At 40.9% G+C, this 23,685-nt stretch overlaps 1 protein-coding gene across 3 annotated transcripts in view; it reads right to left on the reverse strand.

Moving 5' to 3' along the window:
• Positions 1–23,685, reverse strand: part of fras1 (Fraser extracellular matrix complex subunit 1) — a 617,312-nt gene that overhangs the window by 129,509 nt on the left and 464,118 nt on the right. For all 3 annotated transcript variants that reach the window (XM_068039139.1, XM_068039130.1, XM_068039149.1), the window contains 7 exons: positions 23,004–23,135; positions 18,744–18,872; positions 15,502–15,749; positions 13,591–13,727; positions 7,383–7,545; positions 4,936–5,068; positions 2,658–2,848 (listed from right to left, as the gene is read on the reverse strand). In XM_068039139.1, the coding sequence (XP_067895240.1) occupies positions 2,658–2,848; positions 4,936–5,068; positions 7,383–7,545; positions 13,591–13,727; positions 15,502–15,749; positions 18,744–18,872; positions 23,004–23,135 (1,133 nt within the window). The remainder of the gene's footprint in view (positions 1–2,657; positions 2,849–4,935; positions 5,069–7,382; positions 7,546–13,590; positions 13,728–15,501; positions 15,750–18,743; positions 18,873–23,003; positions 23,136–23,685) is intronic.

The following is a 23,685-nucleotide window of genomic DNA, read 5'->3' on the forward strand; positions in this document are numbered from 1 at the left end:
CTCTAATGGAGGACTGCATTACAAGTGGAAATATTCAAAGCCATCTTGGCACATTAACCTTGAAAAGGCCAACCCTTCTGGATGTAAATGTTAACATCCTGAGGTCTAAGGGACTGAAATTCCTAAAGTGGAATCTCATTAGAAGCTTCTAGTCAATACACTGAGGCAGTCATGTGACTGTCTGTCCATCTCTGTGAAAGCTGTAGGTTTACCCTTGGTCAAGGCAGACAAGCCAGTGACTAATCCTGGGCAGAAGCCAGTAAGGAGGACTTTGCAGGGTCGACAGGGTTGGATTTGCCATTGTCATTTCCAGTTCCTAGATTGATGCTGGGTGGTCCGTCCAGTTTCATTCCTTTTCATAGACATTTTAGCAATTTGATACAAGTGAGTGGCTTGCTAGGCCATTTTAGAGGGCATTTAAGAGTCAACCACATTGCTGTGGGTCTAGAGTCACATGTAGGACAGACCAGGTAAGAACACCATATTTCCTTCCTTAAAGGACACTGGTGAACCAGATTGGTTTTTACAACAATCGACAATTGTTTCATGATCACCACTAGACCAGCTTTTTATTTATTGTTATTTTATTTATTATTCCAGATTTATTAATTGAATTCAAATTCCACCATCTGCTGTGGTGGGATTTGAACTCATGTCACCAGAGCATTAGCCTGGGTCTCTGGGTTACTAGTCAAATGACATTACCACAGCGCCATCGCCTCCTTATGCATAAAGGGAAGATGAGGAAGCATTTTTCACTGAGAGGGTGGCAGGGACCTGGAACTCACTGTCTGAAAAAGTGGCAGAGGAAGAAACTCCCACTACATTTAAAAAGTACTTGGATGTTTACTTGAAGAGCCATGATCTGCAAGGCTATGGACCAAGTGCAGGAAGGTAGGATTAGGCTGGGTAGCTCTTCGTTAACTAGCAAGGACACGATGGGCGGAATAGCCTCCTTTTGTGTCTTAAATCTTCTATGATTTCTTTACTCAGAGAGCGGTTAGAATGTGGAACACATTACTACAGGGAGTAGCTGATCCGAATAACAAAGATGCATTTGAGTGTTGCTGAAAATAGAGACATGTTGTCGAAGCTTTTCATCTTTCACGCATGAGGGCAAACCGCAAAAATACCAATATAAGGGAAACCAACAACCATTCACTGGTTCATTCCTCAGGGAAATGCCTTGATCAATCAGAGTCAAGCTGCCTGGTTTAAATTTCAAGAAAGCTTGGCAGTTAACTGTCAGTCAGTGTAAACTGGTGCATTCTCCATGGAGACGCCTCTACCAATCAGAGTTCGCTTGCCAACCAATCAACATTCTCTTCTCACACAGTATAAAGTTGTTGTTTTCCCCTTACATTGGTATTCTTGTGGATTGTCCTGATGAGTGCAAGACAAAAAGCTTTGACAACATGTCTCTATTTTCAGCAATACTCAAGTTCTGTACTACCAAACAACTATAGATGCATTCAAGGGGAAGCTAAATAAACAAATGAAGGGGAAAGGAATATGTTATGTTTTGGGGTTAGAAAAAGGGTTGCAAGAGTCTTGTGTGGAGCATAAACACTGGCATGAACCAGTTGGGCCAAATGTATAAAGGCACCATGTCCTTTAAATAACTAAGACATAGCTCTCAGTTGAACATTAGGACAATTGTTTGTGAAACTCGTGACAAAGGCCAGTTTGAGGGTTATGGCTTATGTTTTTTCAAGCTCTTACTGCACTTTTCCTATCATAGAATCTTATTGCATTTTTACTACTTTAGTAAAAGTGTTGCATGCACCTCAAAGAATTTAAAACCAGTTCTTGGAACATGGATCTTAAGACTCATCTCACAAGGATAGCAACAGACAAATGGGAGAGGCAGCTGGAAGGAGCATTGGGTGAGAGGTCTCAGGTGATGCTACGGGGGCAATGCTACCTATATTTAAGATGCAAATTGTGAGGTGGGAATATTCAATCAGGTATGATAGATAAGTTTAAGCATGACAGACAGACGTGATAGTAATTTTGCAATAAGATAATAGTGTAAAGGTGTTTTGGCCATAATATCTCAGGTGCTGTAATACTCTAAAATTGACAAACTTCATACAGAATAAAAGCAAAATACTGCGGATGCTGGAAATCTGAAATAAAAACAAGAAATGCTGGAATCACTCAGCAGGTCTGGCAGCATCTGTGGAAAGAGAAGCAGAGTTAACGTTTCGGGTCAGTGACCCTTCTTCGGAAGAAGAAGGGTCACTGACCCGAAACGTTAGTTCATACAGAATAAAACAGTTTTAGATTCTTCTTGAGACCTAATCAGACATTCAATAATTTCCTGATTCTTAAGTGCTGATTTTTCCCTAATGCACCTGGTGAGAACAGAGCATGTTCAAGTCAGAGGCCTGATTTTATGCCCGATTAACTTCAATGGAACCGAATATCATGCGAGCTCTAAGTTAAGTGTTCGACCCAAGTGTGCCCAATCTTGCCAGGCACTTAAAATTAAAATATGGGCTTCAATCGTTTGTGCCTCTGAACTGAATTTTGGACACTTCAGTAAAAATACCCACTAGTTGTAGAAAACATTTTCCTTTAAGTGAGACATAATTTTGTCTCTTACCTCTCTATGTGTTCAATAAACAATGAGAAACAGAGTGAATGCCAAATACCAGTATTATAATGTTGAAGTGGTACACCGGAGACTGAATAGCACCATCGGTCACATAGAAGTCAAAGCCATCTGAAATTGGCTCGATGTTGCGATGGACACTTTGCACATAGTAAATATTATTGTCAAGAATATCCTGCACTGAGAAGGGCACGTCAGGGCTGATGATGACAGCTTGATCAGTTCTTCCTCCTGTCAACAGAATCAAATAAGAAATCAAAATGAACTAAAAGAAAATAAAAGCAAAATACTGCAGATGCTGGAAATCTGAAATAAAAACAAGAAATGCTGGAAATACTCAGCAGGTCTGGCAGCATCTGTGGAGAGAGAAGCAGAATTAACTAACAGGTTTGGAAGATAGTACAAGCATGTTCTGGACATTAGATGGTTTAAAATCAGCTCAACTGGTGATGCTAGTGGATTTTATATTAGATGAGATTGGGCACTACAGTCTGTCCGATCAAATATGCTTTGTAGATTATTTCAAACAGTAAATTTTAAATCTGAAACACTAGTGAATATCATGTAGAAAGCAAAGTCCCACCACACCAAGCCCTCTGGTCACACCAACCGTTGTGTATAGCAGGCAAATTGCTTTCACATGAATGCGCTCTCTATGAGTCGTACGGACTGTACTAACATGGGGAAGTGTATATGCGTAGGCCATTTAGCCCCTCAAGCTTGTTCTGCCATTCAATGGCTGATCTGCGACCTAACTCCATATACCTGTCTTTGCCCCAAATACCTTAATATCTTTGGATAACAAAAATCTATCAATCTCAGGTTCAAATTTAACAATTGACCCAGCATCAATTGCAGTTAATGGAAAATAGTTCCAAACTTCTACCACCTTTTGTGTGTAGAATTGTTTCCTAATTTCACTCCTGAAAGGTCTGGCTCTAATTTTAAGACTATGCCCCCGAGTCCTAGACTCCCCAATCAGAAGTAGGTTCTCTCTATTTAGCCGATGTGTTCCCTTTAATATCTTGAAAACTTCAATTGACTCACCCCTCAACTTTCTGAGTTCTAGGGAATACAACCTTTGCATAATCTCTTCTTGTAATTTAAGCCTTTGAGTCCAGGCATCATTCTGGTAAATTACACTGCACTCCCTCCAAGACCAATATATCCTTCCTATGGTGTGATGCCTGGAACTGTTCACAATACTCCAGGTGTGGTCTAACCAGGGATTTGTATAGTTGAAGCATATATATTATATTAGTGCATTATAAGGAGCTCCGTCTTTTCTCACTCTCCTCCCTGCAGTGTCACCTCTGTCTGCATGTGTTTGTATTCACATGGACTTCTGAGTACAGATCAAAGAGAAATTGCTGCAATGGGCTTAGATGCATATTTACTCAGCAGGTAATTGCAAAATGTTTTATTGAAAACATACGATAAACCAAAGCAAAAATCATATTTTTCACAGGCTGATACAATTTAATAATTTAAACTATGAGACAAGGGATATTGGTTAACTTGTAATTCACATTTTGATACACCTATACATCTTGTGATTTTTAGTTACATTGCTTTTAGATAATAATACAAACTGGAGAGTCAAATTTACTTTACTAGATGGCATCAAACTAACATTGAAGATTGTGATTCTGCCTAATTAACACAATTAAATATGACCGTATAGTAAAATGCTTGTAGCTTTTAAATTTTCTGCAGAACAAATAATTAACATCTTGAGATTAAAATGCCAAATAAGGATGCTTGTATTTTATCTTTTAAACTGTTCCTCCATTGGATGTCATTCTCTCACCAAAGAATCAAACTTGCTTAGTCTCACAAACTTGTTACAAAAGACTTCCTCAATCTATGGTATTTGCTCAACAGTTTTACTGCTCTTACTGTTTGGCATCTGTTGACAAGTTAAAGGCACAAGCTGTGCTTCTTTTCTGTAGCATAATTATACTGTCACCTCCACTAAGGATCAACACTAAGCAAGCTGTGTACTACTCATTACTCTAAATACACTGAAACTGGTGCTAATGCAGCAAAATGCCAAACAGTGCCAGGAACAAGATAACACAGCACTGGTCTTGGTAACTTCATTACATCACTGTGTTTGGCAGTAAAATCTGGTAGTTTGCCTCTCCAAAGAGATTATATGGCTTCCAGGTGTGTTGGGGAGTGTATGCCTTATGTGGGACAAGCTGAATGGACCTCTAGGTTGCTTCCTGTCCATCATTTTCATAAGTTCATGTGAAAAAACAGCTATGTAAGTTCCCTCATTTAAATCTATGGTAACATAAGGTAGGCACAAATACCTCTTTTCAGATTTTCAATGTAGCCAAATGCAGGTGCAGTGGTTATCTTTATTAATAGGTCCTTCTGTGGGGTGTCTGGATCTGTTGCGAAGATAGTATGTGACGACAGCAGTATTCTTCCTCCCTCTTCTACCTATAGCCAAATTAAAAATATAACTCATTAAATGACTGCCACTTCATACTGTCATTTCAATGGGCTGAGTGATGTCAATTTTACAAAGTCCTTCCCTCTCCATGCATCTTTCCAGGCCACTAAGACAGACCTGATCCCAAGCCTTTATAAAGGCTACTCATTAGCCAGCTGTCAATGCGGCTGGAATTTTACACATCACCTTCCCCCACTCCCTCCCCCCACCCTGGGAGCAAGTTGGAGGCGGGGAAGCATAAAATCAAGTGGGAGGTGGGCGGGGTGGGGGGGGGAGAACACCATACCCATTGTCCACCCGCCCCCACTGCCATTTTACCAGTGGCGGGGGAGGTGGAAACTGGCCCGGGCGCACCAGGCCAATTGAGACTCTTAAGTGGCCAATTAATTCGCTCCCAAGAGCCTCCTCCTGCAGCTGCTGGTATCTTACCAGCGGCAGTTGGGTACTTCGCCAGCTGAGGAGGCTACCCGGTAATGCCTGGTGGCCACCTTGTGGGCTGAGGTGGGCCCTCCTGATCAGGCACCCTGTGCCCACAGAGGGCCCCACCATTGGCACAAGTCACCCGCACTGGGAGCACCTCCCTTGACCCTCTTGATCGACCCCCATCCCCCTCGCCAGGGCCTTGCTGATTGCCCCCAGCGAGACCTAAAGCCCCACTCACCTTTCTCGGGGACAGCATCCCTGTTGCTCCTTTCGCTGGGTACAATCTCAGCATTGGCCACCGCTCCCAGTGGCATTGCTGGGACTGAGGAGCTGCCAGCCCTCTGATTGGCCAGCAGCTCTTGTAAATGGGACCTTCCAGCCTCAGAGGAGCAGAAGCCCTGACCAAGGTCAATTAAAGGTCTGGGCCACGTAAAATTACTGCGCGGCTTCCAGGCCCGGCGGAGGTGGGCTCGCCCCCGACCTTTCAGCCAGCCTCTGCCACAACGTAAAATTCTGGCCTGTGCGTCTCTCTTTCAACCAGCAGTTCCTGCATCACAGAATTTGATATTGGGAATTAACTCTTGTGGAGATTCACAGGCCATCCACACCTTTCACACCAAGTGAGTAGCTGAACCTCAAAGTTACAGACCATACAACACCTAATGAAGCCATCACTTCAAATTGTGTGTTCTTCAATCATTTATTTTAAAAACAACAGAGCAAGATCATTCCCAATGAAGTTATTATTTTCAATAGTTGCCATATCCTGTAGTTAACATCACTCCTTTAAAACATATTATTTAACATACAACTTAGATTACACAAAATGCGGTTGAAATTGGTCGCACCTGACTATGGACACGAAAGGATGGCATGACTGCAGACACATCGAAAGAAGTCAGCTGAAGGTTGATTGAAGTTGGTTCTCATGAAACTGGGGAACTGTGGGTGTCAAATGGATGTCCTACTGCAGCACACCAGTTGGGCCTAGAGCAGGATCTGCAGGCTCTGATGGTGGTAGTGGCCCTCTTATAGGTCCTGGGGTAGGGGTGGTGAGCTGGCGGGGGTGGGGTTTGGTGGTGGTGCAAATACAAAGTGGAATGGGGGATGGGAGGCATTAGCGATTTACTGTATTGCTGTGGAGTTAAAACTAACACTTTACTTATGCATATACAGGTTAAAAAAAGGTTTACTTACATCATCTTACAGCAATCCCTTTAAGGACCGCTAAGTAGACTATGGTTATGCCTGATAAACTGGTCGGTGCTTGCGCAGCACACGTTCCACCCAGTCTTTAACCAATTTCAGAGTAGGTCCTTAAAATAGGTGTTGTGCTTCTACTAGTATACGCGAGAAGCCAAACAACTGTTTAAGGTGGCCACGTACCACGAGAAGCCAAACAACTGTTTAAGGTGGCCATGTACCACCTGACTCAACATGACATTGGATGTACTTCAGACACCCTTGGAATTCAGAACACAGACCTGCAAAATTGGCTGTGAAATGAGCAAAATAAGCTTTAATTTCACCCACAAAGTATTAGATGGCACTATCTGGGTCAAAATGTAGGCTTCTGTTAGCACCATTAAAGTTAAACTCTGCACTGAGATCTAAAGTTGAAAATTTACCTCAATGCAACTACTTTGGTTCCTTGTGCCAAGCAGCCTTAGCAGATCTTTGAGCTGCACACTGAAAGACACCAGGACCAGACTCACTCATGGATAAGACGTACATCTGAAGTTAACAGATATGTTGGTCCCGATTTTAACTCACTCAAAACCCTTTCACTTACCGAGAGTTAAAATCGGGCACATCGTTCATGTACTTGACTGAATCATTCCACAAGTGTTATCTACCTTAGCTTGTTTTTGTACTCACAGTGACTTCATCTCTGATGTTAACAAGTGGTGAATAGTTCCTGGCAGCAGTGATGGTGATAGTAAACATTTGGTTGTCGAGGCGGTTGTTATCAACATCGTAAACAGTAAAGTGGAAAATATCAGTGATGGGTTGATTGTCGGTGTCAAAGTCTGTAGTGTATCTGTTTACATAAGTAAGTTATGCAAACAGTAAGTATAATCAAAGATTCTTGTTTATCAGTTAGGTAATATAAATATACAGTATCAACTATAATTTACTGGTATAGATGATAAATATGTTACTCAGCATTCTACAGAGGTTACATTGTGATATTGTGTATATGTTAAATCTAATCATGATCAAGATTTAGATTATTAAGGAACAGTAAGTCACACTTCAAAGCAGTGACTGATAAGAACATAAGAAATAGGAGCAGGAGTAGGCCATTCGGCCCCACGAGCCTGATCCGCCATTCAATAGATAATGGCTTAGCTGTTTGTGGCCTTAATTCCACTTTCCTGCCTTAACCCATAACCTCTAACTCCCTTGTCAATCAAAAATCTGTTTTAACTCAGTCTCGAATATATTCAATGACCCTCCACTGCTCACTGGGGAAGAGAATTCCAAACACTAACAACCCTCTGAGACAAGAAATTCCTCCTCATCTCCATCTTAAATGGGAGACCCCTTAATTTGAAACTATGCCCCCTAGTTCTAGATTCGCCCACGAGGGGAAACATCCTCTCAGTATCTGCCCTGTCATGCCCCCTCAGAATCTTAGACGTTTCAATAAGGTCACCTCTCATTCTTCAATGAGTATAGGCCCAACCTTTCCTCATAAGACAAACCTCTCAAACCAGGAATCAGCCAAGTGAACCTTCTCTGAACTGCTTCCAATGTAAGTGTGTCCCTCCTTAAATAAGGTGACCAAAACTGTACACACTACTCTAGGTGCAGTCTCACCAATGCCCTGTACAGTTGCAGCAAAACTTCCCTACTTTTATGCTCCATCTCCCCTTGCAATAAATGCCAACATTCCATTTCCCTTCCTAATTACTTGCTGAACCTGCATGCTGACTTTTTGTGATTCATGTACAAGGACACCCAGGTCCCTCAGTACTGCAGCATTCTGCAGTCTCTCCATTTAAACAATACTCTGCTTTTCTATTCTTCCTGCCAAACCTCACATTTTCCCACTTTATACTCCATCTGCCAGATTTTTGCTTACTCACTTAACCTATCGATATCCCTTTGCAGACTCTTTGTATTCTCCTCACAACTTGCTTTCCTACCTATCTTCATATCGTCAGCAAATTTGGCTGTAATACACTTGGTCCCTTCATTCAAATCAATATAGATCATAAATAGTTGAAGCCCCAGCGCTGATCTCTGTGGCACTCCACTAGTTACAGTTTGCCATCTTGAAAATGACCCATTAATCCTGACTTTGTTTCCTGTTAGTTAGCCAGATCTCTATCCATGCTGATATATCACACCCAATACCATGAGCTCTTATCGTGTGAAGTAACTTTTTATGTGGCACCTTATCGAATGCCTTTTGGAAATCCAAATACACTACATCTACTGGTTCCCCTTTATCCACCCTGCTTGTTACATCCTCAAAGAACTCTAAAATTTGTCAAACACTATTTCCCTTTCACAAAACCATGATGACTCTGCCTGATTGCATTGTGATTTTCTAGATATCCTGCTATCACGTCTTTAATAATGGATTCTAACATTTTCCCAATGACAGGCATTAGGCTGACTGGCCGATAGTTTCCAGCTTTCTGTCTCCCTCCTTTCTTGAACAGAGGTATTGCATTTGCAGTTTTCCAATCTGCTGGGACGTTTCCAGAATCTAGGGAATTTTGGAAGATTACAACCAATGCATCCACCATCACTGCAGCGACTTCCTTTAAGACCCTTGGATGCAGGCCATCAAGTCCAGGGGACTTGTCAGCCTTTAGCCCTTTTAGTATTTCCATTATCTTTTCTCTGATGATAGTGATTGTTTTAAGTTGCTCCCTCCCTTTTGCCTCATGATTTTCTACTATTCTTTGGATCCTTTTTGTGTCTTCTACTGTGAAGACGGATACAAAATATTTGTTCAAAGCCTCTGCCATTTCCTCATTTCCCATTATTAGTTCCCCAGTCTCATCCTCTGAGGGACCAATGCTTAGTTTAGCTACTGCTTTCCTTTTAATTCCTTGATATTCAATAGTGCCTTGGCTTAACATCGTTTTATAGGATAGAAACAGAATCTATTAATAATAACTCTTGGATCGTCACCATGATAAATCCACCGTGGTCTACATCACAGAAAAAAGCCATTCAGCCCATAATACCTATTGTGGCTCTTTTCTAGAGCAATTCAAACCTAATCCCAGAATAGAATCATGGAAATTCATTGCACAAAAAGGGGCCATTCGACCCATTGTTCCTGTGCCAGTTCTTTGAAAGAGTTGTCCAATTTAGTCCCACATGTCAGCTTTCACCCCATAACCCTTCAAATTAGTTTCTTTAAATACACGTTCAATTGACTTTTGAAAGTTCCTATGGAATCTGATTCCACCACCTTTTCAGGTAATGCGTTCCAGGTCTTAACAACCCTCTGTGACGTCATTTCTCCTCATTTCCCCTCCAGTTCTTTTGCCAATTATTTTATATCTATGACCTTTGAATAGTGACCCATTTGCCAGAGGAAACAGTTTCTCTCTACCTGCTCTTACAAAGCCCCTCATAATTTTGAATACCTCTATTAGGTCTCTCCTTAACCATCTATGCTCTAAGTACAGCAATCCCAGCTTCTCCAATCTCTCCACAAAACTGAAGACTCTCATCCCTGGTATCAACCTGGTAAAAACTTTCTTAACTGTCTTATTAGCTTGCCCTGCCACATTCAAAGATTTGTGAATATGCACCCCAGGTCCATTTGCGCTTGCAACCGCCTCAAGAAAGTACCATTTATATTACACTACCCTTCCATGCTGTTTCTCCCAAAATGTATCACTTTAGTTTGGTGGGTGGAACTTGCTTCCAGCACGATGTTTTTAAAACTAGCTCAAAAGTTAGTCAAAATTCGATTTGTGCTGAACACAAGTTGCTTAATATTCCACAATCTTTTGCACCAGTTACACTAATATTGGAGGAATTGTGCCGAAAAAACCAGAGCAATTGAGCCTAAACTCCAGCCCTGAGTCTCTTCCTATTGGGTATTTTCACTGTTGATTTTTCTTTGTCCCTTTCCATATCTATTTCAAATCTAATGATAAGTACAAGAGTAAGGAAGCCTTGCTGCGATTATATAGTGCTTCAGTGAGACCACATCTGGTATACAGTTTTGGTCTCCAAGTCTCCAAATGGACCTATATTCTCAGGAGTTTAGAAGAATGAAAGGTGATCTAATTGAAATGTATAAAACTCTTTGAGGACTTGTGATGGTAAATGCCAAGAGACTGATTCCCATAGAACCTAGGGGTCTTAGTTTCAGGATAAGGGGCCAGCTACTTAATCCTGAGATTGGGAGAAATTTTTTCTGTGGATCGGAAAGCTTTGGAATTTTCGACCTGACAGAGGTATGGAGAGGACTATTATCCAGATGCTCTCCCGATCCAATACACTCCACTTACTCTACTCCTTTCTCCAGACCTAGACCCAGCACTACTTCCTTTCTCATTGGGTGAGGAATGTACTGATTAAGGAAGTTCTGCTGTACACATTTTCAGAATTCGTACGCTTCTTGCCCTTTACTTTGTTTTCCCCCCAGTCTATATTATGTAGTTAAGCCCCCCATTATTTCTGTTTTATTGTTTTTACATTTCTAGAAATGCCTGCAGATTTGCTCCTCTATCTCCTTCTCACTATTTAGGGATCTATAATAAACACCTATCAATGTAACAGCTCCTTTTCTGTTCTTTAATTCTAACCAAATAGTTTTAGTCCTTGAACTATCATCCCTAGAACTGTAATATTATCCTTGATCAATACTGCCACCACCAACACCGCCCCTGTGTTTTTTCCTTCCCTATCCCTCGTGAATACGTTGTAGCAGGAACGTTTTGTTTCTATTCCTACCCAATATTTATGTCTGATCTCCGTTAGATATTATACTATAACCCCATGTGGTAACTTGTGCCTGTAACTCATCAACCTTATTTGTAACACTCTTCATATTAACATAAATGCATTCCACCTCCATGCTAGTCGGCTTTGCTTTTCTCCCCCTTCATCTAATTTCTGATCTTTCTGTACTATTAATTGTCTTGTTGCTGTTTATCCCTCTTAGATTTTTTGGATTTTTCTAGCAAAGATCAATTCAATGCATTTCATACACTCTACTTCTTCGCTTTACCTAACTGTAAACACATGTAAAACCATGCTAAAATGTCATTGTTTTATTCTATATACACTAGCAGATCTCTCAATGAATTGGTCATGGTAATTCAGAGGCTATGGTGTTTTTTAAGGTCAGGAGCATTATGTCATATTATGCACACCATGTAGTTCTGCTGCCAGCTTGGGGGTGTAGGGGTGGTGGTTGGGAGTGTGGGGGCAGGCTGCATGGGTGCAGCATATAGCCTACCCTGACTCTCAAGGACACAAGATATTAGTGCTGTAAATGAACAAATCACATATCCTGACATCAATTGGAGATAAATTGCTCTTAGGGAGTTCCTGAGGTCAATTATAAAGTCACACCTGCTGAAAGGTATTTTTTTCCCTAACCAACAGAAAGTATCTTTATGAAACATGTTCGCACAGTAGGAAATTTCTTGTGATGTTGTTCAAGGTAAGTTGGAGGACACATATTTTATAACAAGAAAGTTATTTCACTGTTAGGGAGCAATTCATCTGAAATTCCTCCCTACACTATTAAGTGGAGATGTTAATGTGTTAATTTTAAATGGATTAATGCCTCCATTAAAATTGAGGATAGGATGTTCAGAGGAATGCATCAAGCATTCATATGCCAGCATCCACAAAGTAACTACAGGGCCAATGTACTGCTGCCAAGGTGAAGCTGTGTTTAATCACTCTCATCCTTTCAGGGCCACAATCTCTAATTGCTGTAAATAGGCACCTCTTGAGGGAACTATTGAGATAAACCTGTAGATTAACAGCTGCTTGTAATTCCTGCTCCTCAGGGAAAACAGATTATTGAAGTCACATGAAACCAGTAGCATATGGCCGGCTTTTTTAAAAAAGTTACTTTTATATTAATAGGTGGCCCATTCGCTCAGTTGTGACTTACCGTATTACAAGTTTAGTACTTGTGCCAATCAAAATGAATGTCACAAATGCTTTACATGTGTGACACTTTGAGGTGTGACATACTTCCTTGAATTTTATAGGTAGATGCTGGACAGATATTTGTGTTTAAAATTGTGTTTGACACTAATTTTGCATCTGCATATTATGATGCATCAACACATAATGGGGGTAATTTTGACTTTGAGAGTGGGCAGAAAACTACAGATTGGCTGCAGGTTACATACTCTGTCTGATTTCCATCCGCAGCCCCTCCGTCTGCACCAAAAGTGAAAATTACCCTCAATATGTCAACTCAGGTATTTCATTAAAGTGTCATTGCACAGATGGAATCAATACAGCTTCTGATTTGATCCAAAGAACATGTTCAGCAGCAGTAAAATTTCCTGTTCCATGAGCCACTTTTTACATAAATAAAAAATTAGCACTACCAGAGTTACTGAAGCATGGAAGCAAAGGCTTGGTCATTCTATTTAGTGCAGTCTGCTTGATGATGTGAAACCTCTAACTGTCTCAATAAAAAGAAATGGAATCTATTCTGCTTTGGGAACGAGTATGCAATCGCTTATAAATTATATCTAATTTTTATTTCAGTGGCGCCATTATCCATTTCTTACCTAACAATCAAAATTCAAGGCCAAAGAGGGTGTTCTTCAAAATATTTTAGATAAATTGCTTAACTATAATGTAAACTTATCACATTAGGTCACTTGATGGGAGGATCTGCCAAGAAATTCGGTGATAAGACAAGTTTTCCTCTTTAATTGACTAACTTGGAGTCTGGACTACCAACATACAAAAACCAACACCATTCATCTGATTTTATCTTAAAGTCTATCAGAGGAGTATTAAAAATATTACATTCAAGGCAACATGAAGGACTTCTTTTACAGGAAGAAGTGCAACTGGTATGTTGTGTATGTCCTGCATTCTACATTGTGTTCAACCCTTTTACCTAATTCGTTGGTTATCAATATCTTCCATTGTAAAGGTTGAAAATTCCAACAGCTCCTCATCACGATTAGTGAGAATACCATACATGGGAACAGATATCAACTGAATCCTGATTTTACTGTCAGGAGAATTATTATCCTAGAGAAGAAAAGGTAAATGATTATGTTCAGCTACTTTGTTTTTTTAACATTTTTAATCATTTTCCATTACTCATTTGTGAAACCAATTTTTATATTTCTCAAAAACCCAAGATTTAAGTACAACAATTACTGTATAAAGCATTCAGCATAGAAGAGGCAAATCACGTAAAAGTACTTCAGTTGGAGTGGCGTAATTGGGTAGAGCACTCATGTAGGAATGTGATAAACTGTGGAAGTGGCTTTACACCTGTGATTCTCCCACATGGTGACTGAGCTTGGCCTGATTGTTGAGTTGAGGAATAGGAAGGAAGTTTGAACCAAGATTTGCCTGGGGCAGCTCCAGTGAGTGTATCTGTTAGGACACTCGGAACAGAGCCATGTAATGAAGCTTGCTGCTGTTGTGTCTAAAAGAAGTGAAGCAACTAAGAAATAGGGTTAAAGAATATTAGTAAGAACATTTCTGGTGATTCACAGCTTAAATTAGGTAAAGAATTTAACTAATCTCCTAACTATGTATCCTCATGAGTGACTGTAAGGTAGGAATCTAATTGAGGGTTTTAGGTGATGTGTTATTTCCCAGTATGGTTTATCTGCCCTCGGTCATTTTTTTCCAAAGTAAGAGTGGAAATAAAAATAAAAGGGGAATAGGTGAAAACAACAGAAAAATTAAAAAGTGCAAGATAGAAAGCAAACAAAAGACACAAAATATCAAAAAAATCAAGAATTTACAAAGGAAAGAATACATGAGAAAAGTGAAATATCGGAAAAAAGGAACAGAACAGAAAGAGACCATAGCAGTGAGGTGCTTTCCTTTAATATTTGGGAACCAAAGTTTATGGTGAGTTTTACAACAGCCACTAAAAATAAACTATACTTTCTATCACCTAATAGAAAAACAGTGTGTAAGAATGCATTCTTTTGCTGGAAAGATTTTCTTTAGCTCCCGTCAGGCTCTGCGGTGGGAGGGTGGGCCGGAAGATCGGAGTGGCAGTGGCCTTCCACGGAGCCTGACGCCGGGATTGCCGGGCCTGATCTTCCCAGCAGCAGCGAGGCTCTGTGGCAGCCCCTCCACCACTCGGCAATGGGACCCGACTTTAAATATTTAAATAAACTCTATGAATATACTTAAATTGAATTACCCGCGATCTTACCATCGGATCCATTTCTTCCGTGCAACGGGCAGCACTCACGTGCCTTCACTTTCCCATCCAGGGAAAGCTGGCACCACCGAGGCGGGGAAAGGGGGAATTCAGGATTTTTAGTGTGGTGGGGGATGGGGTCAAATCTGCATTTGTAGTGTCGTGGGGGAGTTGGGTGACCTCTGCCCTCTTAGCAGTTGGGGTTGGGGGGCAGAGAAGGGATCAACTCTTCAATTTCAGTGTGTTGGGGGAAAATGGGACCAACATTTATTTTTGTGTAGTTGGGGAAACAGGGGCAACTCTGCATTCTGAGCAGGGCTTGCAGCCCTTTAAAAATGGCGCCAGCGTCTGCACAGAGACAGCTGACACTGTTCACGGTGTCACTGAGGCCACCTCTGCCACGTGATTTTGGAGGGGGGGAGGTTACCGTCCTGCATATTTAAATGAGCCGCCGTGCACAAGCATGCCAGCCACCGTTTATTCACCCACTGCTGCTCTCAACGGTGGAAAACAAAATTCAGCCCTATATACGTATTTAAACTATATTTTTAATGTGTAAAAAATGTGTTTACAACTGAGTTCAATAAGTGAAACAAGAACCAGTTATTTGTCAGGATACTGGAGTTAACATACTGTGTATGCCAGATGAGATCTTGTTATAGTTTCAAAGCTTTTCTCAGGCACTGAAATAGTCAACAGAGAATCAGGTGCAAGCCTAGGTCTGTCACCATCTGTCACTGAGACATGAACGTCCAGCAGTGTTGTTGCTGTGCTAACTCCATCTGTGACTAAGATTTGCATCCTGTCCTCAGTTGTCGGGGTGCCACCGTGAACGTAATGAAGGGCATTTCGTGCCACATCATCATGTGTGAAGGTATCTCCTGTAAAAAATGAGAAGCGGATCAAAAAGGACATTAGGTAGCGTATAAGCTCTTAATGATAAACCCATAGCAATAATCATTTAATTAATAGAAGTTATTCCATCATACTTATGAACTGGTTGGTCAAATACTGTTTATGATGCAGCTATGATGTTAAGTTCCCATTGGAAACAAACAAGCCTTAATAATCCTGGTTAATTGCTGACTGTCATTCTACAAATCTCATTGCATTTTAATTTAATTTTCAGAAACAGAAACACATTTGTTTCAGGTTGGACAATTTAAGATTTGCAGATGTAAATATTACAATCTTTTAGCATGATGTGCCATTGAATCAACAGAACAATGACTGAACCCGAGAATTCTCTGGCATGCATTACACACATGATTATTTGTATATTGAAGTAGTAACTTGCAACAGAGAAAGGATGTACTATTGGAAAGAAGAAGCAGCCGCTGTACCTCCTTTACAGTACAGTCTTGGAATCTAAGTTCCACGTAAATGAATGGGTCACTAATGAAGAATCTCTTTGGGGTGAAATGCCTCCCATCAATAATTTTAGCCAAAAAGGTTAGTGCAAGTACAAAATGAGATTTCCAACTATTTCAGTAAAATTATCAACAGAAAGAATCTCAGCAAATGCTTCAAAGATCAACAAAAGAGAAGAAACCCATGAGTAAGGTTTGTTTTGTGCCATGTCATGTTCCATATGTGCTAAAGATGGAATCCAGGACACTGGAGGCTACACATTTGAAGAAGTTAAAATTTTACTTATTACAAAGATTGCTCAAATAAATTACATTTCCCACTTATCTCTGGACCTAGGTTTTAATCCAACTCAGATGCAAGATAAGAATATCATCCCTGATGCAAAAGCAAAATGCTGCAATGCTGGAAATCTGAAATAAAAACAGAAAATGCTCAAATACTCAGCAGGTCTGGTGAAAGGTCACAGAGCTAAAATGTTGGCCACAACTTTTGGAACGGGCCGGAGGTGGGGGTGGGGGTGGGGGGGGGTGTAAAATTGTGTAGGAGACAGACAGCGGGTGCTGGGTTCCCATTGCCTTCCTGCCCCCGCTGCAATTTTATGAGTGGTGGGGGAGGTGACAAACAGCCCACCCACACCAGGACAATTAAGGCCATTAAATGATCAATTAATTGCCACTTAAGGACCTTCTCCCACTGCCACTGGTATATTATGGAAGATCCAGCCGCGGCACAAGCCATCTGCACTGGAGCACCTCCCCCCACCTCACCTCACCAGGGTCCAGCTGATTGTCTCTGACGAGGCCACACACTCTTAACTGTATTCCATGGCCTTGTCCATGTTGCTGGTCCAGGCTGAGTGCAGTCACAGCAGTGGTTACCGCTTCCGGTGGTGCTGCTGGAACTGAAAAGCTGCCAGCCCGCTGATTGCCTCAGAGCGCCCGAGGCCAATTAAAAGCTTGGCCATGCAAAATATGGTGTGGCTTCCAGGCTCGGTAGTGGTGCGCTCGCCACTGACTTCTTCTGCCGCCAGTGGGCGGGGCCTCTGGCCTGACATAACATTCTGACCGTTGACTCTGTTTCTCTCTCCAATGATGCTGCCAGACCTGCTGAGTATTTCTAACATTTTCTATTTTGATTATATCATCCCTGTTGGTTTCAAATATTTTGTGTGAAAGAAGTCTGGTTGGTCTCAACCTGGTTGTTAATAGGCCACAGCACAAAACTGCCTATAACCTGATACCTGAGGTTATACAAATGCCAAAAGTGCAAGAAGTCTAAGATTGGCATTGGTGTAAATGTACCTGTCTGGCATTGAGGTATGGCACACATGTGGGGAATTTTCAACTTTTTCACCTGGGAAGCAGATCACCAGGCCACCATAGAACCTACTAAATTTTAACTACATCAGTGGAACAAAAATCAAAAGCATGTGACATTGAGCGTGCGAACTGCTCAGTCAGGTTACTGACCAGGCAGCAAAGTTGAAAATGACCCCATTAATTGGGATTGACTAAAAGGAACTTGGTTGTGCAGCTAGTTGTACTAAATGTATTTGAACAGGCTACATAACTGAGAAGCTCAGACAGCTGTGCTCAACTGACAGATCACATACTGAAATATAACTACACCCACAGGGCGGTATTTAACAGAGGCAACAGGGGTCTCGCCCACCGGCTGAAGAGCCGGCGAGAGCCCCGTGTCGCTTCTTTGCGGGAAAGCCCACCGCATTCTGTGCCGATCAGGCAGTTAACTGGGCAGCAGCAGGCCTTCCCTGGGATTCAGAGACCGGCAGCTCTTCTACTGAGCAGGGCCATCATGGAGGCAGTGGCTGCAGCCAGTAATGCATCCACCCGAGGCCCAGGATCGTTGACGGACCCTGGCCACAGATGAATCATGGCGGGAGTGGTTTCGCAGGATGGGAGTCATGGGGGAGAAGGGTGTGGGGGAGAGGGTGTCAGTAGGGTTGAATGAGGGACACCCCCCACCCCCACCCTTGCAGCCAGCAAGCAACCTGCTCAGGTTTGCTCATTGTGCTCCCCATGTGGTGATGGCCCGCCTGCCGTTGGGCTAATACTGGCGGCGGGAGGGGGCCCTTAATTGGGCATAATTGCCCAATTAAGGGCCTCAATTCGTGACGGGATGGGAAAGCCATCCATGGGCCTTCATGCCACGGACTTAATCGGGGTCCCCACCCACCAGCATCCTGCCCAGTTAAATGCTCTCCTGCCTCCATACTCGCCACAGGGAAACAGCATAAAATCCAGCCCCAATCTGTTAATGAGGTACAACAGGTTTCTAATCTTTCCAGTTATATGTCCTTGGCCACATACAAATTTGGAAACTACTGCTTTTACATGCAACCATCTGTGTGCAAAACATTACCAGGTGGGTCTTAATCACTGGTCCATGCTGATCTCAGCCCAGGGCAACAGTAAAGGTGACACAGTTGGCTTCAGTGCCTCTGAGGAGGAGAAAAATCAACCAGGGATGTAAATGTCACTCACCTTTCACCATTTCCACTGGCTCTCTGTAGTCTGATTTAATCAGTACCCCAAAATGAGGGGGTTCCACTAACTCAAACAGAAGGTCATCTGGGTATGTGTCTGCATCACGAACTGCCAGCTGGCTCAGACCTTAACACAGAAACAAAGTAATATTTAGTTACACAATCACATTAGCTTATTCTGAGCAGATCACTTGAAAATAATTTTCTGTGCATATTAGGGTGTTTATTACTTCTGAACTTTGCTAATGTTTCATTAAGTACAACACTGATTCCAAAACACAAGGAATAATTAGAAATAGCCTGGCAACTCGCATAAAAGCCATTTAATTACTTACTATTGTTGTGGATGAAAAATACTTTCATGAAAGTTAAGCACCTTAACATTGTTCTGCCATATTTGTTAGTTTTAGTATTTAGCAATAAAATACCTCACTTACAGAAAACGCTAGTTGTAAACCAATGGAGATTCAGTTCAATTTTAACACGGGTAAAAAATGAATAGTAGCACTCATTATTCTCCACTCCTGATTTTCTTTTCCAGTGGGGTGTATAACAGGTTGCCAAACTGCTACTGCCAATTTTACACTCCCACTGAAGTTGAATTTTATATCCAATATTTGTACAAAACACTGTGATTTTACACATTTGTCTGTGTTCACAAATTATATTGTCCCTCCCACTTACATGGCCTGGAACATTGGTCAGGAGGAACAAATTTATTGACTGGGCATCAGAGGTAATTTACCCAAGAGAGCAAATGAATTATTACCCACTGAAGCTTTGAATCAGTAACGTGCAATAGGAATTCTCCATCATAGTAGTTTCTTCATTAAATCCCATGCTTGGCAACAAGGAGTCACTTATAACTTGGGTTAAAAACTAATGAAGTTCGAAACTGAGTGAGAATTGGGCCATTCACATCTGAGACCTGGCCTCAAATTCAGTGCAAACTAATGGAATGAAAGTCTCCTCTTTCACCAAACTTTAAGTGTTCGACACAAAATGAGCTTCAGCACTCTCAAACCAATTCTGTGGGTGCATGGGCCTACTGCACAAATTGGTAATATGAGGTTGCCCACATTCAAATGTGACTCAATGTCAGATTAGGGGCAGAAATATGTAAAGTCTGTTTAATGTCTGGTGAACTCCTAGTGAAGTGTAAGAGAACAAGAATGAAAAAAAAGTCTGACGTAAGTTTATATTCATAAAAGTATTTTAAAAGATGATATTATTTGCAGTGGAGAATTTCCTCAATAATGCAGTGCAATTAAATTCAATGTCCATTTCTATAACCACTTCAGTTCAAGGAATAATTAATTTGGGCAATCTTGATTTCTATCCTGAACAATGCTGGTCGCAAAAAAAAAACTCATCCAGATTTATTAGTTATAAATGCATTCCCCATTGTTACCAATTGCATCCAAAGGATAACATACACATAATTCATGTTTATAAGATATAACGCATCTTGAGGTTGAAATGAGATTAAATAAACCGCTTCCAGCCTATGTGCTTTTTCGAAGGATAGATTTTGTGAATTTGTGCTCCTGATATGCTGGAAGTACGTAGTGGGAATTTGGGCACAAATTTCAGTGTATCCCACAGGATTTACTGCTCCCGAATTTTAATTGATGGAAAATTCAGCAAGGCCCACTGACGTCTGAACTCAAATTCCTTATATTTGCTTCCACCATACAAAGTGTTGCACTGGAAATATGAATTCATCAATTTGACCTTTTTATGTAGAACATTGTTATGTATACAGTTAAGCAAACATTTTATGTTTGGATAATGGATAAACAAAATTAAGTTGATATGAGTGGTCATTTAATGCCCTCAATGGGAAAATTTATTTGAAGTTTAAGGGGATTATCAAATTTAAAAACACAAAAAGTCTAGGTCGTTTCTATGAATATTGAGAAATAAGTTTCTTTTGGGGAGAAATTAATTGAACATTAACAAAACCTGCTATCCCAGCAACACTGTTATTTCAATTTGGGATAATTTTCAGATGCAAGAAGTCCAGTGTTATTTAGCAAGTTACTTTTAAGAAACCAAAATGTCATTTAAAATAAAGAACAAACAAATAAAATATGGAAGGCCTGGAATCAAATGGGAATATTTGACTTCTGTTATAAAGATATTATGAGTATTGGACAGTAAAGTTTCTTCAGGGCTCAAAAATGAAATCGTGTTATAATTAATGGGAATTGGATGTTAGATCTAGCTGATGCAGGAGCTAAAAGAGAAATTTTGGCAACAGACTGATGAAATTAGAATACAAATCGTTAAATTAATATAGTGTAGAATTTCCAAGAAGCCCAGAGCTTTCCAGTGAAACTCAGGAATGTGTAGTTAAAACTGGTAATTTCATAATTTTCTCTTGGAGTTATTTGTAACCTTGCCTGAGTTTTTTTTAAAATCTGCATTCGATAGTCTGGCCACTACCCAAGGCATTAGTAGCATGCAGGGGGAGAGAAGGAAAGATCTCCAGACAGACACGCCCTGCTTTTTGATCTTTTGATAAGATCACTTGAGAGTCAGGAATGAGTGGCATGATATTGGGATACCGGTGTAAGTGTGCAGATGTGATTTGTTACATATGAAGAAACTAACATTCAAAATGCATGGTGAAATGCACTGAAGAATGGGTCTCAGACATGAGCAACTACTTGACAAAGAGCATAGCATGAAATGGTTAATGCAGCCAATAGAGTGAGGCAATATTTTAAATTATCAAGGCATTGACACCTACACCATAGAGAAAATTACTTAAAAATAATTAGGATAAATTAAACACACTGGTAATGGTCAGAGGGAGCAAAATGAAAGTTCAGAGAGACAGTTGATGGGCTAGGAAAATAATACTTAGCAAGGATTCTCCACAAGATAGATACAGGTATAGAGAAAGCTGGAGAACCTTTTAAGTCCATGCATGATGGAAGGATTGTGACATTGTAATCAATGTAATATGACGCTTTTTGTGACTGGGCCATGGATGTTACCATCACAATTAGTTGGGTTAGAATCAAGGAAAGGGAATTATTAGGTATTGGTGCAGCCTAGAATAGAAAGGACCACCACCTCACAGAAACACCTAGTAAAAATGATGCAGAATAATGACCAAAGAATACAAGAAATACAATGGCTAGATGACCACCAATTGTGAGAGACTGTATATAATGTCAGCCAACACCCATGGTTCCAGACTCTGTCCATGTTTATGATACTGACCCAAGCCATAATATTAGCAGTAGGACCCTTCATGCTTTGCTACTAGAGGCACCTTGTGCGACATGTGCATTACAAGACATGAGGTTTAGAGCTTGTAGCTTTTCTCAAAAATAGTTAATGAGGGGTCAATAAGGATATCCCCTCAACTGGGGTAATTGTAAGATTATTAGGTTACTAAAAAGTTACTAACCAGAATACTAATTGTTAAACTTTAGGTATTATAGACTAACAACTGATTTATTATCATAAACTAACAATTAACTTTATTAGAACCCTTCTTTGTAGTATGATAAGCAAGAAAACTTGGGAAATAAGGCCCAGTGTGAACAAGATGTCAAAGCAGAGGGATTCTGGGAGATTATGTCAAGTTTTAAAATGCTTACTTGCAGCAAAAAAGACCTTGAGAGCAAACAGTGAAAAGAGCTTCTGTAAGAACAAGACGTAGATTTGTCTCCCCATGAGGTAAGAGACGATGGAATATAAAGCATGATGATAAAGTAGTCAACACAACAGGGTTAGCAACAGAGTTAGCAACAATGAAAGAATGATTTTTGTTTGGTTAAGAAAGACATCATTCAACACAAGGCTAAAGATGACTGGGGGGAGGGGGGTTAATTGGAAATCATCCAGGATAAAAGAAACCTTGACTTTGCCCCTGCACGGCAGAGAATTTTTGAACAACAAGAGACGACAGCGAGAGAGATTAAAGAAACCTGAAAACCAGAAGCTACAAGAGAAAGTAGTCGTGTGCTCTACCGTCCAGTCTCTAATATGGTAGTATCTGTGTTAGACTGTTAATCACTGGCTGAATACGTGACTAATAGTTTAGCTGAAAACGTAATAAATTTGTCCTTGCCCTTATCGCAATAAAGTCGATTCACAACAAGCTTTTTGCGGCCAAGTCTGTTCCCACCTTAGAAGAGGGCATAAGCCCCCACAGTTTTATCTTACAATACTCAGGACATTAAACAGTCAGAAATAAATCGACATTGGACCAGCGGATTGATTAGGACAAATGTCTTACCAATGGCTGCTCTTCCTCCCTGGCTGACCTCTATGAAGGGTTCTGATATTTGGAAAACAGGAGGCTGCTGATTGGTAGAGAGCAGATGAATGGTAAATTCCATTTCTGGAGATGTATGTTCACCATCCGAAACTGCACAAAGACAAAACAAAGACTATAGGTTGCAGCCATCTCCAAATAGAGATGCTGAAATACATTCTTGATATCCTAAAGAAAAAGACAAATCAGCCTCAGGCATTAATAACACAGACCAGTTATTATGTACTAAAATATTGCTACATGCTACCGAAGCAGTTAAGTGTTTCAAGATTTATGTTCCTCTTATGAGAGAGTCGACCCTCTAACTATATTTGGGAGAAAATTGGTTTATCAGAGTGATATGGTGAGGTTTTACTGGACATTAAATAATAATAAAGTAAATGAACTCATTCAGTTTGTCCTGGAGGGTCTGTATATCAGGAGTAGAGTGGGAGGGTGTTGGTACATGAACTGAGCACATTGAACTCATGTCTTCAAATGGTGAGCACGGTTCCTCGCCACATAAAGAGTGGAGACATTTCCACACAGGTCAAACCATCTTGCCTTTATAGATCTTTCAGCAGACAGTCACGGGCAAGTGCTGATATTGGCTTGGGAGCAGGTACCTGTCCCTTCTCTTAGTCCAGCTGTGGTGCTTTGCACG

Source organism: Heterodontus francisci, chromosome 1 (assembly GCF_036365525.1).
Source record: "Heterodontus francisci isolate sHetFra1 chromosome 1, sHetFra1.hap1, whole genome shotgun sequence".
Classification (NCBI taxonomy): Eukaryota; Metazoa; Chordata; class Chondrichthyes; order Heterodontiformes; family Heterodontidae; genus Heterodontus; species Heterodontus francisci.